This window comes from Fulmarus glacialis, unplaced genomic scaffold (assembly GCF_000690835.1).
Source record: "Fulmarus glacialis isolate BGI_N327 unplaced genomic scaffold, ASM69083v1 scaffold41508, whole genome shotgun sequence".
Classification (NCBI taxonomy): domain Eukaryota; kingdom Metazoa; phylum Chordata; class Aves; order Procellariiformes; family Procellariidae; genus Fulmarus; species Fulmarus glacialis.
Genome location: NW_009228425.1, coordinates 31,915 through 47,132, shown reverse-complemented (window position 1 = coordinate 47,132; position 15,218 = coordinate 31,915). Strand labels below are relative to the sequence as shown.

General features: G+C 44.2%; 1 protein-coding gene across 1 annotated transcript; it reads left to right on the top strand.

Annotated features, from left to right (window-relative positions):
• The first annotated feature begins 7,271 nt into the window (after positions 1-7,271).
• On the top strand, positions 7,272-15,016 carry TMEM45A (transmembrane protein 45A). Its single transcript, XM_009583472.1, has 5 exons — positions 7,272-7,483; positions 9,689-9,901; positions 10,643-10,827; positions 13,037-13,182; positions 14,599-15,016. The coding sequence occupies exons 1-5, from the start codon at positions 7,294-7,296 to the stop codon at positions 14,690-14,692; spliced, it is 828 nt and encodes a 275-aa protein (XP_009581767.1). The 5' UTR covers positions 7,272-7,293; the 3' UTR covers positions 14,693-15,016.
• The last annotated feature ends 202 nt before the right edge of the window (positions 15,017-15,218 follow it).

Here is a 15,218-nt window from a genome sequence, read left to right as displayed (position 1 = left end):
GCCCCCCCAAGGGGAGGCAGCGGCTACCGCCGGGCTCCTGCGGGCAGGGAAGTGGCTGCGGTGGCTGAAGCCAAACGTACTCCCGCAGGAGGTAGCGCTCTCATACCTGCAACAGTTTACTCGCATACCCACGCTATTTTACCCTTTATTTCAGGCAGTGCTAGGAAATACCAGGTTTTATGGCCAATAAAGAAACTATGAATCTTTCATAGGAAGAAATGACTCTTATGTATCCCATGCAATTACAAGATTTAATTTTTTGTGTGTGTATGTTTTTTGAACTTGTGGTGATCTGAATAAAAGGCTCCAAATTGGCAGTCCTGAAGACCAAAAATTTCATATCCACAGAGGAGCAGCTGCTCTGATATCTAGAGCCAATGGTAAGATTATTGTGGAGTGTTTGTTGTCCCTGGATAACCCCTGGAGATAGCCTGCTCGGCTATGGGAGCAGAAGCACAGTCAGCAGATGCACAGAGAAAGGGGAGAGCAAGCCAGAAAACTGAGGGTCACGAGAGATGAAAAAACACAGTGAGGAGCACTCAAAGGGCTGAGAGCGACAAGTATCTGGGAGGGAGGAGTTGTTGACAGATGCAAGGCACTGGAAAAAAGAGAGTAGTTCAGGTTGTGGGCCTGAACTCAGCACTATGAGAGATTGTAATATTTGTATTATGAGCACTATGAGAGATTGTGTCTTGGAGGCCCTCCTTTCTAAGGCCAGTATACATATTTCTGGTCATTACCCCTTTGGGATTTTTGGTTTTCATCCCTGTCTTGTAGGCCTGAAGATTTTATCAAGGGTTGAATTCTTCTCTTACAGGCTTCAGAGATGCCTATTCATGACATTTCTTTTTTTTTTTTTACCTGAAAGTCTTTACCTCCCACACACTTAAACCAAAAATGTCAAAACTGTAGTGTCATTTTTTAGCATTTCAAGAAGTCTTGAAGTATTTAGTTCCAGTTTAATTCTGAAGGAGCTATAGGTGCCAGCTGAGTATTCCTTAACACCAGAGCAGTGATGTCATCTAGAAATGTGGGTCTGTAGCTGCTGAAATGCTTTTAGTCATGACATGAAATCAGTACTGCATTTAGTGAACAACGTACGTAAATACTTTGGAAACAGACATTGTTTTTCAGATCAGTGTGGCTCTCCGTGATGTTTACAATTTAATGGCTGCAGGATAAAAGGCACTTGCCTCGTGAATCCATCTTTAACTGCAAGTAGGAAACTTTGGTACTGAAGTAAACTTGTCTGTGATTCTCTTTATCTTAGATGCATTCAACTTTGCTGGATTCCAGTTTTCAGTAAAAGCTGTATGATCACAGCTTGGGCACTGATTAGAAAGTGTCTACAAATGTGTTATTTCCTTCTCTTATCTGGGTGCATTATTCTCACTGACATCATGATCGATTCCTGCGGCTGTTATGGATAAATAAACATTTTGTATCAAATATTATAAACTCCACATCATTGTTTCCTAATCTAGCATATGGGAGAAAAATAACGCTTCAGTTTTACCATTGCAGTAAATTTGCTAATGTTTAATCTTTGGGTTTAACTTTTGTTATCATATGGTTCTGTAGCAGAAACGAACGCATTGCAGCAGGGTGAGGTTGTGGCCTCATAACTCGTGTCATTTCTGGAAAAAACCCCCACATTTCTGGTTGACAGTCCTCTTTAACATCCCCCCGGGCTTGATAAACACAGGAAATTGCAAGGCATACTGCTGAGGCAGGAGAATGTGCGGGGAAGGGAAGCTGCCTGCTGCAGGGCTAGCTCTGGCTCAGCTACCGCTTGTGTCCCCATCCAGTACAGGTTACGCTGCCTAAGCCGCTGGCTTTTTTTAAAGAGAGAAGGGGAAAAAAGGGAAACTAATCTAGTTCTTCAAGAAGCGACTGAGAAGCCGTCTGAGTAATCTGGTGGTATAGCTAGTTTCTCCATACCACTTGCAAGTCTTGCCTTAGTCCCCGCATAGGCAGCCTCAAGAGATCAGGAATCAAACTGGTAAGTGTTATGAAACATCCCTCCCAAAAAAGGCAGAAGATGTTTAAATCAATCATGTAAGTCTGTTTCTTGCCTGCCTTTCATGCTTCTGCTGGTGTAAGTGAGATAATTGTCAGACTACAAAGGCTAATACCCACAGAAATGCACACGTTTCCTTGAATGCTCACTTGGAAACTGCCTTTGCTCATCCCCTCCTTTGCCAGCAGATCCCCATATTCTCTACTGACCCCAAGGAGTAAGATGCAGCCTGAACCGAGGGATGAACATCCCAGGTACACAGAGCATTACTGCTACGTAGGGAATTTGTGGGCAACCATCAACAACCTGTATTTGGTCAGCAAAGTTTGAGTGCAAAACACTTTTGCAATACTATGCAGCTTTCTAATTGCTGGAAAAGCCTGAGTCATGCAGAGCTTTCTGTGATTGTTGCAAGAAAAACCATGCTTGGAGTTCTCACGTGAAAAAAAAAGCATCTCACATTCACAGGTGAAATTACAGAATCAGAAATCACAGAAAATTATTCTCGTTCCTTATTCTAATCAGCTGCAGAAACGTTGCCTTGTACTTAAAATTTATAAACTACCTCGACAATTGAGTTTATTGCCATAATTATGCCTAATTAACTTTTTCTCCAGTTCTCCTGTGACCACGGGCCCCTAGGCAACGGTGCCGGGGTGGGGATCCTGGGTGAGGCTGGTTGGGGCAATTAAGGCCCATGGGTGCCCTTGAACCCTGACAGCAGCCTCCCCTCCTGGCGTGCCCCACACCCTCCCAAGAGCGAGGTTTCAAGGAGTACTTACTGTGGAAAGCCCGAACCTGGGCTGGAGCATGCGCCTTGTCTGGTTCCTGGGCACGCTCCTCGGGGTGGCAGCCCTGCTGGTCGGCGGGGAGAGAGCATCCCCCAGGTAGAGTCCAAAATTTGCTTTGCCAGGGTCCAAAATTTGCTGGTGCCCTGGCTGCTGCGGCCCCATGGCTACTAGCGGTGGTGGAAGGGTCCTGGATGGTGATGCTTCAGGGTGGAGACATGAAAAGCTGAGTGAGCCTGCAGGGATCCTGGGGGTGCACACAGCAGGCAACAGGGGCGATTCGATCAGCAATGGTCAGGGAGTCTGCGTACGCTCGCTGGAAAGCCTGTCATCCATGGCGAGGGTTGTGGCCAGCTGATGCTGGCTGTCTGCGTACCTCTTGTAGGCACCAGCACTGCTGGCTCTGCCTGGTGGGGTTAGGAGCAGGATTTGGGCAGGGTTGAGGTTGTGCGGGCAGGTCAGCAGCTGCAGGTACGCATGCAGCTCCTGGTGTGGCTGGGTGGCTTTGGGAGGCAGCGGAGGGAGCGTGGGCAGACCCCGCATGGTCGAACGCAGACCTCACGGCACCCAGCTGTGGGGCAGCCTCAGGATTTTCTCTGCTTGCATCTCTGGCAGATGATGCGCTCTAGGGAAGGTGGTGGGCAGTAAGGCAGGTTTGCTGCCGAGAACGTGGCTGTGGCTCTACCAGCACCCCTGGCCCTGAAATCACCGAGGATAAAAGAGGGTCTGGGATTTGCACATTTTGCAACATCAGTCCTCCAGTGATTTGTTTGCTAGCATATGGGATAAGGCTCTGTAAAAAATAAACGCTCAAATTTATTAAGTACTGTCATAACACACTGATGCCATCCTTATCCAATAAATAGCACTGGAGATAGCAAAACTGGCTGGCTCCCAAGCTGTGCAGAAGAGCTAGCAGGAGCTGCTTTGTCCTGGGCTGCTCAGGGGGATGCCAAAGCACAGCGCGGAAAGGCAGCAGCCTGCCATCCTGTCCTCCTCTCCTTTCACCTCCCGTTGCACCCCTGCCTCACACCTCCCAGACCCACCTCCTGACCCTGCGGTGATCTTCCCGCAGGGGAGGCCCCGCTTATCCTCGCCGTGTCCTCAGAGTCATCCTAAGCCCCCAAACCATGCGATATCACCTGGTTTACTTGCAGGCAAAACTTCTCAGTCACATCAAAACCGTGGGTGGTGGCAGTTGACTTCTAGCCTTGCCGAAATAAACTCTCAGGCCTGATAAGAGAAAATTCATGAATTGGGAAGTTTAATTGGTTTAAGGTGAGCTCTGTCATGATGTTTTCAGGTTTACTAAGGATTTAAAGTGTAGTTCATATGACTCCTTTCTGAAGCTGACTGTGTTGGGATTCAGTGTTCCAAAGGTCTGCCACAACAGCTGGCTGGCAGATCTGACGCGTCTCTTTCTAGTCAAATCCTACAAATAATCCCCAACATCGTTGGATGAAGTAAAACTGAAGTTTATACTCTCTAAAGCTAATAATATGTGATTGTATTGCTTATAGCAAAAAAATCAATTTTTCTGGTTCTCTTTTGTTTATATTGGATATGCAGCAGTGGCTGCTGTACCAGTCTCTTCTTTTTCTTTTTTTCCCTTGTTTTGAAAGGCAAAAAATAGTTTTAACAGAGTATCTTGATGGATTACCCAGATGTAGGGCAGAAAAATCCTGCAGTGATTGGAGCTCTAGATAACCCAGGTGGGAATTTATAGATTGAGAATTACATTTGAAGTTTTGTATACCGTGCACTACAAATGACATTAACACACTGTTCTTCATTTGACTCCTACTCTGGCTGTACTCTCCTACAGGAAGGCTTTTCAGAGGTTTAATTTACCTTTTTAATCCAATATCTCACTTTGATGTGGGGTACAGGGTAAATCTTTCCATTTGGAGTGCTATGCACTTGTGGTGAATAATAAAATACCTAATGAATAAAGTCTTTCTAATGAATGGTGTTCAGTGAGATCAGACACATGGCGAGGAAAGGCCACTCCCCACTCCTCCCCTCTTCCTTTCATTCAAAGAAGGAAAAAACCCAATGTGTCTGAAAAGACAGCAATGCTTTCAGGCCACCAAGTTTTAGAAGAGCCAAAAATTAAGGCTTTCAAAGCAAAAGCAGTATTTCAAAGTTTAAAGCAGAGTTTAGGCGATTGTCTAAAACTTCAGCTCCTGTTAATACCGTCCTTTTTTGAGGCAAACAATGGCGCAGTGAGTACTGGCAGTGATGCACAAGCTGGTCAGACTCTTTGAACTAAAGATGTCCCGAAACGAGGTACCTCTTCTGCGAGACTGTGGGGGCTGGGTCTAACCTGTGGGGCTGAGCCCCCCAACTGCACCACTGAGAGCCCGACTGCGCTGTAGGCTGCTGGAGAGTGAGCAGTGCTTTCCCCACCTGCAAATAAAACACAGGCATCAACCCAGCAGGACTTTAAGGGTGGTGTGGGAGGCAGAGGAGGCAGAGAAAGGCTCTCCCGACCCTTGGACCCTCGGCTGCCATCTCCTCCTCCTGCCCTGCCCAGCCCACCCTGGGCCAGGATTGGAGATGCTCAGCTCACAAGCAGGCTGATTTGGCACCACTAACACGTGCTCAGCCCCAGGGAGGTTTAGCGCTTAATTCAGTATTTTGTGAGCGGAGATGGAGGTGGTCATCACCATCCTGGTGGCTGGGGTGCCTGTGCTGAAAGCTGCCTGCCGGGTCTGCCGCCGCTCGCTCCTCCTCTCGGCTTTGGCTGCTCTGATCTGAGGCAAAGCCCCCCCACAACAGCTCCAGGCATGGCACCCTTGCTTTTCTTCTTGACGGGAGACAAGTGGCATGCAGGAGCCCTTCCCCACACAGCAGAAATCCCAAATGGAGTCCTTTACGTTTCATAAGAATACGTAAACTTGTCCCTCATTCCCCCTTTGGCTGCCCCACGGCTGGCAGGCGCTGCTTCCCCGGGAGCCTTCCCCGGGCTTGGTGCAGCCCCCTCGGCACGCTTTCCTTCCAGGCTTCCATATGCAGATGCCAGCACTGGCAATACCTGCGAGGACACATCCAGAAATGGGCTTGCTTGGGCAACCAGTATCACGTTTCCCTTTTCTTGTACTTAGCTAATTTCTAGGGAAGTATTGCTGCACCGAGCCCTACGGCAGCGGGGGCAGGACCCTCTTCAGCATCCCTGTTCAAATCACAGCCTGCCTCGTGCTACACATAACAGTCGTTATTTTTTTTCTTCTCCTTTGTGGCTATATAGGTCACCTCTCCTCATGCAGTTGGGTAATAGTCTTATGGCAGCTTCAGGACCTGTGCATGTGGAAAAGTTTCTCTTCCCCCCCCAAAAAAAAAAAAATTAATGTTTTCAGTGGAGTTTAGCCTCCAGAAATAGGAGAGGGCTCACGCTACTTGACTAAACAGCATTACGTGAACCATCTGCAAGTACTCCATGGCCCACAAGCCACAGTTTAAAACTTCTTATGCAGAGCTGACCATAGGAAATACTTACTGAAAAGAAAAATATACCAGAGCCTCCATGTTCTATTCATAACCAGATGGCTCCAGTGTAGTTTGGTGATCGGATTTTTAAGTCACCAACGATAATAACAGAAAGTACAGATTGCCAATGCTTCTAAAGTGGTTATTCTTGATTGTTGCCTGTGCAAAGATTTAGCGTGCCTTTGGGTCACAATGCACAACAACTCAGTTTATAATAACGTAAAGAAAAATTGCAATTTAATGTTAGAACTGTCATTTTAATGAAGAAGCTAAGTTAACTCTCCTAAAAGTTGGGATGATGACCGGAATTACTCGGTTTTATTAATGGCACTGCTTTTAAATGGCTGTATAACACTGACCAACTAATAACCTTATCACTCAGTGCACTCGATGTACTTCATAATATGTATCTAGTTGTGGGTGCATAATTCACCTATCAAATACTGAGAATGACTTAAGGCTTGTAAATCGTAACGAGACATCCGGATTGAAATACAAAATACAATTTATTAATGAATAGTTACCCAACGGATCTGTATACAATTAATTTTTCCTTCAGTCAGGTATTGTCTTGATTTCTGTTTGTGGAGTAAAGAAACATAAAACCCTCTCTAAAGGTGAAAGAACCAAATTATGAATATTCATGTTCTCTCTTTTGTTAGTACAACTTCAACAGCACGACATAGTGTACTATGGCTTTTTTTCTCTTAACTTGCCAACTGCCAGCTTTGCATTTCGGGTCAGCTGCTTTGCAGTTGGGTCTCTTACTCTTGTTCTGCAAAGCTATGAAACTGGGGAGACTGGTTGGGTGTTTTGAATAGCCAGGGAAGATAAGTACCTAAATTTATTTTTAAATAAAGCGTGAGTACTCAATTCAGTGACACCCTTTTGATCTGTGAAAGGAGATACTTTAAAATTATACCCAGAGAATTCCCCTACTATTCCCATAATCGATCTGCATTTGCTTCACCTTCAGGTATCTCCTAGCAGAAAACCATGGGCAATTTCAAAGGGCATGCCCTCCCTGGAAGCTTTTTCCTTCTTTTTGGCTTGTGGTGGTCAGTGAAGTACCCACTGAAGTACGCCTGTCGAAAAAACAAGAACGCTTGCTACCTTGGTTCCAGGGCAGGATTTCAGCGCCTGGAGTTTGTTGAGGGGATCATCAAAGCTGTCTTTGCCCTGATTGGTAAGTGAGGGGGACTTGCGGCAGACAACAAAAAGGCTGTGCCTTTCAGCACCTGTTTTTTTTAGATTTTGTTCTCTGATAAAACATATCTCATTGTGTTTTGGTATTTTGTCCTTTAAACACCATGAATCTAACAACTAGTGGGGCTACTGCTATTAATCACATAGTTACAACTGTAACGTGGTTTCCATCCATAGCGCTCTTCTGGAGCTTCTTTAACGTCTCCTGACTAACTCATGGCTGGTCCAGCTGAGTGTTCATATGCTGTTCACTACTTCAGGGAGGGAGATAAGATATTTAGGCAAGGGGCTCTCTGATGCAGACTGGGAGCACCAGACTCCGGGGGCGTTGCTTTTCTATTTTGAATCCAGCCACCTCAGATGTCGGTAGTCTCCACTGAGTTATTGATAAAATATGTAAATGCAGATGCTTCTTCATTCACGTCATTCAAAAGTGAAAATACTCACAAAGAAAGACTGAACTCCGGATCTTATTGCTGCAGGACTGTTGCGAGGGGGTGGGGGTGGAGGGCTGTTTCTCCTTCTGTTGTGGACTGGCCTGGGTGCAAACGCACGGGGATGGTTTAGTGAGCTGTGCAGCCGACTAGAAGTGCCTAGTTCTTGTTTACATTCCAGCAGGCTGTATATTAGCAATTTACCTTTACAGAGTAAGTAAGCTAAATAACAGGGGACCTGGGGAGCTGAGCACATGTGGCGCTCAAGTTGAAAAGGATCTTAATTTTCAGGATTTTTAGATTTTTAGATTCTATCTATCTACTCTTCTTTAGATGCTCAGAGTAGCCTGGTTTCTAACCAAGGTGCAGGCTGTGCCAAAACCTTGTTCTTGCTTTTCCTTCCCCTCTGGGAGTTGTTCTCAGTTAAGATACATCAGCACTGAAGTGATGTTGTGTGTACAGTATACACTTTGATATGTCTTAAAAAATTATCAAAACCTAAATAATAGCATTCATTTTGAGGTGTGAGTGGGGACATCTTTCCTACAAATCTCCCAGTCAGTGTCTGGAGTTTGTTGGGCAGCTAAACCACTCATCTAGTGTTTTTATTTTCACCCTGAAACAAAAAGCTATTATTTTAACGTATGGTAATTTCAATTCCAGTCAAAAACATGGACAAGAAAGCCTGGCAAGGACAAACAGTAAAAGCAGCAGAAGGAGTAAAACCTGCTGTTTCTGTGTTAGGAAAACTTGAAATAAAGGTGGAAAAACACTGCATTTGCTCTGCAGCATATCTACTTATACAGCAGGATGCTGGCCCATGCTTTATAAACAATATAATTAACGTTAAAGTTTTAAAAGCATAACGTCTCTTAAACCCTTCCCAAACTTCACGGATCATATAAAGTATCTAAAAGCAGCTTTCCCCTTGCTGGAATACTGTAGCTAGTTAGCAAGACACCGAGGGGCCAAGGTAAGGGAGGCGATGGAGCAGCAATTCAAATACTAACTCGGTATACATTCTCATGGGACCTTTAATAACTCTGTACGGTGCAGGGATTTCCTTTTATGGCTTTTTAGGAAAAATGCCCTTTGAATTAAGAGTCTGAACTCTGCCATCCTGCATTTTGCAGGGGACCAAAATGGTAAATCTTTCTTTTGGGGACTTTAGCATGTGTTATACTCATGTTTGAACCACTGGGAAAGGCAGCTGAAAAATTCAGGCAGAGGACTACTACAATAGCAATTGTTTTTTAAAAAAAGCAGCATAGAATAGCTGTCTCCATTTTCACTGCTGGAAACTGCAAGATGCAAATAGTCCCACCAGGAGTGAAGCTGAAGCCTGGTTTCCCCTGGCTTTCTCCTTTTCAGATTATGTGATGCTTAATATATGCTTGAGCTCACTCTGTGGTCTTTCCCTCGGCAAAGCAACTTACTTCATCTGTCCTCCACGCACTGCCTATTTTCTTGAAAATTTATTTAAAACGAATATCTTTGAGGCTTCTGTGCACTTTCACTCGAATTTGGACAACATGTTAAAAACTTTATTGGGAAGGGCTGAACTGGGCAGAAGGGAGCAAAACATAGCCATCGCCCAGAGCAATCCTCAGGCAGCCAGACTAAACTCCAAATTGACTGGCATTATGCTGTGCGGGGATATATTGTTGCCTCTATTGTTTGTATAAAGACTTATCATCAGTCTATACTTTAAGCACCAGGACAAATAGTCATATTTCTCGTTTCATGCGCAGGAATGGTGGCCGAGCAGTTTGTTCCCGATGGACCTCATCTGAAGTTGTATAATTATGAGGAAAAGCACTGGGATCACTTGATGAACTGGCAGCATGCCACCATGTACCTCTTCTATGGCATCTCAGGGTTGGTTGACATTGTGGCTCACGGGACCAACGCATTGCCAGTGGCCACGGACAGGATGATGCTTTCCTTAGCAGTGTTTATTGAAGGTCAGTCTCCCTCTCCCTGCAGAGGTGCGTGTGAAACTTGCAGAGGGGAATCAGTCGTTGGTCTGGGAATCTCAAATCAGCCTCAGAGAATGAGCCTACGGGAGCTGGGCGTTTAACTCCCTGAAACGCTTAAAAAAGATCAGTCTTGGCCCTCCTTAAACTGCTGAGGGTTTGTCTGCGCTGCAGCCCAGAGCATGACCATGCATGGTAGAGGTGTACCTGTGCTTTCCTAACTGGCTCAGATAGCAACAGAAATGTTATGAAAATAGCAGCATGAGCCTGTTTTGGGTAAGTGCTCAGTAGCTCGGGCACGTGCTTCAATGTACATACTGACATGGTACGCAACTTGTAGCTAAAGCCGGTGTGAGTGCATTTACCTGTACAGCAATCGCATGTTGGAATTGCACTGGAGACACATTCAATTTATGTTTTCTGTATGCACAGTATATTTCATAGCATCCCTCTTGTTACACTGCGGAGACAGATGAATGAGACTTTTTGTTAATGTGTTTTAAGGGAAAGGTGACAGAGCTGCAGCTTCCCATGCAATTTCCTGGTCCGAGCTCTAGAGTGGGAGCACGCAGTACGTAGGCATCAGTCTCAAAAAATTACTCTCAGTTCACCTGAGAAGGTGATACTGGCATAAAGAGAAACGCTAAAGGTTCACTGTTTTCTAAAAGCAGATGCAGGGAGATTACAAGGGAAGAAAGTATCTTAAACCGATCACTTAATTTATTCCAGGTTTTCTCTTTTGCTACCATCTTCATGGGAGAGCCGTGCTGGATGTTCATGTTCATCAGTTATTGCTGTTTGCTATCTTTGGAGCTGCTGTTTGTACATTTCTGGAAGTTTTCTTCCGTGGCAGTATTGTGCTAGAGATGCTCCGTACAAGCCTCTGCATATTACAAGGCAGCTGGTTCTGGCAGGTAGGTCACTTTCCTGCCTTAGAAATTTCTTCCTTCACCAAAATTAGTAATTTACCCCTTTGCAGATGTTTCACAGGTGATATAATATGCCTTTTAAACACAGACCTCAAAGGACTGACAGAAAACAATGCACTCTTAATGTCCCTTTAAAGAGATAGAAGTATTTATCGTATCTGTTTTACAGACAGAAGCCATTTTACTTCTAGTGTCTTTTATTTGAATGAATAAAAAAGCTAAGGTGGTTTTGTTGAGCTCTTCCTTGCGACTGAACATCCCCTCTGAACTCTGCAACATCCTGTTCAAAATTCGCCAGCCAAATGGCAGTGATTTTACAGCCCGGCAATATATGCTGCTCTTTACGAAGAGAGTCCCACTCTCAGCTGCCGGAGCAGTGAGTAAATGCCCAGCGGCGTACTGGAGAGCTGAGGCAAAGCACCCATTGACATTGGGTGAAGAAGAACGAAGGCGCAAATTATCTTTCATGTTGGCTGCCTCTTTCTACTTTCTAAAAAGCATTTCAACGGCGGCAACCGAGGTTTAAAAGGTATTTGAGCTCCCGATTCGCATTAAGAGATTGAGTGATGTAAAGCCTCCTGCTCTTCCAGTGTTTGGGAAATTGAGCAGAAGAAGGAACAGCCCAAACTTTTGTATTTCAGGGATGTGGCTCCCAAAAGGACTCTTCAAAATGTAGCTGCCATGTCTTCACTTACTTACGATTCTATCCCATTAATAGATATTTGATAGCAACCCTTTCTCTGCTGTCAAACAAGGGAGAGAATTTAATGAACTGCTGCGATATTGTAACAAAGAAATAGGAGCACTAGTGCCGATGTGTGTTTCATCTTATAGTGGAGAACCGAGCTCACTCCAGTGATTTTTCTTTCCGGCATGTCTAGACTGGCTTCCCTTTTTTATATGCTGGCCAGACACGATTAATAAAAATGTTTGCTGTTCTTTAGGAGAACTGGACACTGAGCACCAAACCAAATATTTAAATACTTGCTCTGGCAAGAAGACAGACCTCCGAAATGGCAGTATTTTTCTATAAGTGAAGTCAAGAACCTGGTGCTACAGCACTTGGTGGTTTATTTTCTTGTTTGTAAAACTTTTCTTCAGTGATTTAAGAAGCTTTACTAAGAGGAATTAGATGCAACCATTCATTCTTTGTTGTCTGCCTAGTCTAATTTTAGAACAAGTTATTTCTTTAGCTCTGGAGGAAATGTGTTTTTTGTTTCAAAGCAAAAAATTGAAGAACTAAAAATACAAGAGATTTAAGTGTGGCTTTTTTCACATCCACATCAGACTTCAACCGTATGTGTGACTGAAAACCACATACTGGCTGCAGCATGACAAATTTGTAAAAGGTAAAGGGACTTTCTTTCTGTATCATCAACACCCTCATTCATTGAATTCTCTGCATGGAAATGCAAAATGCACTCCTCCCCTCCTCCTTCCTCTCCTCCTCTTCCCAGCTCCTAAATTCTCAGCTAAACTGCTGAGCAGTGACTTTGAAGAGTCTTAGGCAGTACAGAGGACTGGTGCTTGTCAAGGCAGACCCCTGTGTAGCCATGGGATTACTAGTTTTCCAGCTTATGCATTAATCTGAATTTGATCTTTCCGAGCTCTGAATAAACAAATCAGCTATGTATTTCACACAAACTTATAGCCTTGGGTGAGAAAGCTCCGTTTTTATGTAATTTCAAAACCTGACCTTTTCCCCGGATGACCCAGAAGAAATGGACTTATGGCTTGCCTTGATTTATTAAGTTATTACTCATCTTCTGAACCACGTAACACATTCCCAGACCCTGTTGGGAAGAAGCGAGTCAGTGCAAATGGCCGGGCAGCTTTGCTGGTTGGTGATGTGCTTGCAGTTCAGACCATACACGGCTGAGCACCAGCCCCCTTCCTTACCGTACGTAATCGTGATCGCTGCAGGACTTGTCGGCCCGGCTCCTTGATTCACTGGGCAAGAGCAGGGGGTCTTTGGGACCGGGTCTGCATCTTCAAAGGCATTTCTGCACAAAACTGTGTAAAATGATCCATTGCATCTGAGTGTGACTGCAAAATTTTTTTTAATAATAATCACAGAAATAATCAGCACTATAAGAAAATGAAATGTCTGCCTTGTGATGGGTAGCATAATACATGATTCGGCATAGGACATAGGTCAAATTACATTTCCTAAATATCTTTTATTTTATTACAGATTGGGTTTGTGCTTTATCCTCCAAATGGAAGCCCAGAGTGGAATCAGACAGATCATACTAATATGATGTTCCTGACCATGTGCTATTGCTGGCATTATGCCTTTGCTTTTCTTATACTTGCAGTGAATTACACAATCGTCAGCTGGTAAGTTACTTGAAACACTAAAACGTTGGAGACCTTTCTATTTAGTCTAGCAGGAGCTTTATTTTAGAAAAGTTTCACTGACAAATCAAAAGGTTTCCGCAGAGTAATTAATTGTCCTGCAAGGTATATAAAAATAGATACTGGTAATCAATGAAGACAACATGACTCATTGCTTCAATAGAAAGGGGAAAAACATTCATAAAGTACAGCTCAGGCAGCATAATGCTTCTCACACAAAAGGAGCTCTTTTTGATAGTCTTCCATATTTATAAGTGCATAAAAGTTTACAAGGAGGAGAGACCTTTTTTTCCTACAACATCTTCTCTCCCAGTGCTCACCTCCACTAATTCCAAGTGGCTTAGTCAGCAGTTTTCATTACTTAACTTTGCATATTATTGGACAGGTTTCATTGCTAGCAATTTGCTGTGATTAGACCTGATTTCTTTTTCACTAGCCAGTTTCATCCCCTAATTAGATTCTAAAGTTAGCCCTTTTCCTTGCCACCCAGTGCCAATTCTGACAAAATTCCAACTGCAGAGTTAAGTTGGTTGTAAAAATGAGCCTGATTCTGCCACGTGTGATCACCTTCTGCCTGCAGGACCTTACCAAGCCTTTGCCTGCACTGTCTAAACATGCTTCTCACCCCTCCCTTTACCCCTAGCATCCTAACAGCCTTATTTAATCATGCTTTGGCCATATGTAGTTCTTGCAGTCTTGCTTTGCATCGAGGAGGTGCCATGTCTTTTTGGATCTCAGTCCAAAAGGCACTGACACTCAAGGCTGCGTAACTGGTTTGTTGTGTAAAGGATGGCAACTACAGAGAAGGTGACAGCAATCTTACACCCCTTCTGATGCTGGGAAGGGCGGCTGCTGCAGCAGCAGACAAGCCCCCCCAGGTTGATCGCAGCACGCCGCGCCGAGTTCCTGTCCGTGGGGCGGTTGGCCAGAATCACTCTTCTTCACAGCCTTACAGTACTCTTCCAAATGAACACACAATGCTGTACCTGCACAACATTGAACTTTCTAGATGTTACGCTGAGGTCTGCTTAAGGTGTACGCTCTTAGATGTGTCCATAGGAACAAGCTCTTACAAGCAGTACATACAGGTGGTATTGTTAAAGGCAGCACATACTAATGTCACGGTACGTGCTCGCATTGTATAGAAGTCACTCATGCTAAAATACAGATACCTACAGTTAAGGCCTGGGGTTAAATTCTGCCCAGATTCTGCTTGAAACCACCATCTCCTCTTTACGATGTCTTCCACAGTGGCCCACTTCAAGTCTTTATAAATCAATCATCCTAATTCCCTGATGAGACGCAAGAGTTGTTAAACAGTTTTTTACTATGTAAAAATGGCCAGATGAGCCTATGAGTTACTATTGACAACTCTTTTTTTTCTGTTGTTGTTTCCAGGGCAGTTCGTTCAAAGGTTAAACAGTCCCAGTCCATGGAAATGGGATTACTGAAAACATCTGAACGAGATCAGGAGTCAGAAGATGAAATTTAGTATGAACATGGCTTGACTAGTTTACCTGCTCTACCATTTGGCTAATTGATACCTCATTTCTAGATTTGTTTGCCGTCTTATTCATTCTTTACAACAACTTGCTATGCAAATATCATCCCCCAAGTACTGTCTACATCTACACAGTTACATCTTCACTTGCAGAGGGTAAGCTTGGTATCGATTTGTGGTGGTTGCACTAGTACCTTGCTTATCATATGCTTCGAAGAAAACCAGACTAATATTAGACAGACTTGGACTGGATCAGTCCATCACTGGCATGATGAAGTCTGTGTGTTTGCCTCATTAAAAGCTAAGCAAAATGTTTTCCAGCTGCTGCTGAACAGACTGTTAAGTTTTCATAATTAAGGTGTCCAAATAAGCGTGTTTGTTGCCCTGCAAGTAACTGGGCATAAATAACTGTGCAGACCTGGAAAACAGTAGAACAAGATAAAAAAACAGAGTCTTGCAGCTCTCTTGTATCACACCTTTGTGTCTCTGCTTATGGCTTTATGTTATATGGAAAGAA

Bases quoted from the DNA above. Each gene is read 5' to 3' on its own strand.
- TMEM45A (XM_009583472.1), top strand. From the start codon at position 7,294: ATGGGCAATTTCAAAGGGCATGCCCTCCCTGGAAGCTTTTTCCTTCTT. The intron at 7,484-9,688 runs GTAAGTGAGGGG...TTTCATGCGCAG, and splicing joins AGCTGTCTTTGCCCTGATTG to GAATGGTGGCCGAGCAGTTT. The intron at 10,828-13,036 runs GTAGGTCACTTT...ATTTTATTACAG, and splicing joins AAGGCAGCTGGTTCTGGCAG to ATTGGGTTTGTGCTTTATCC.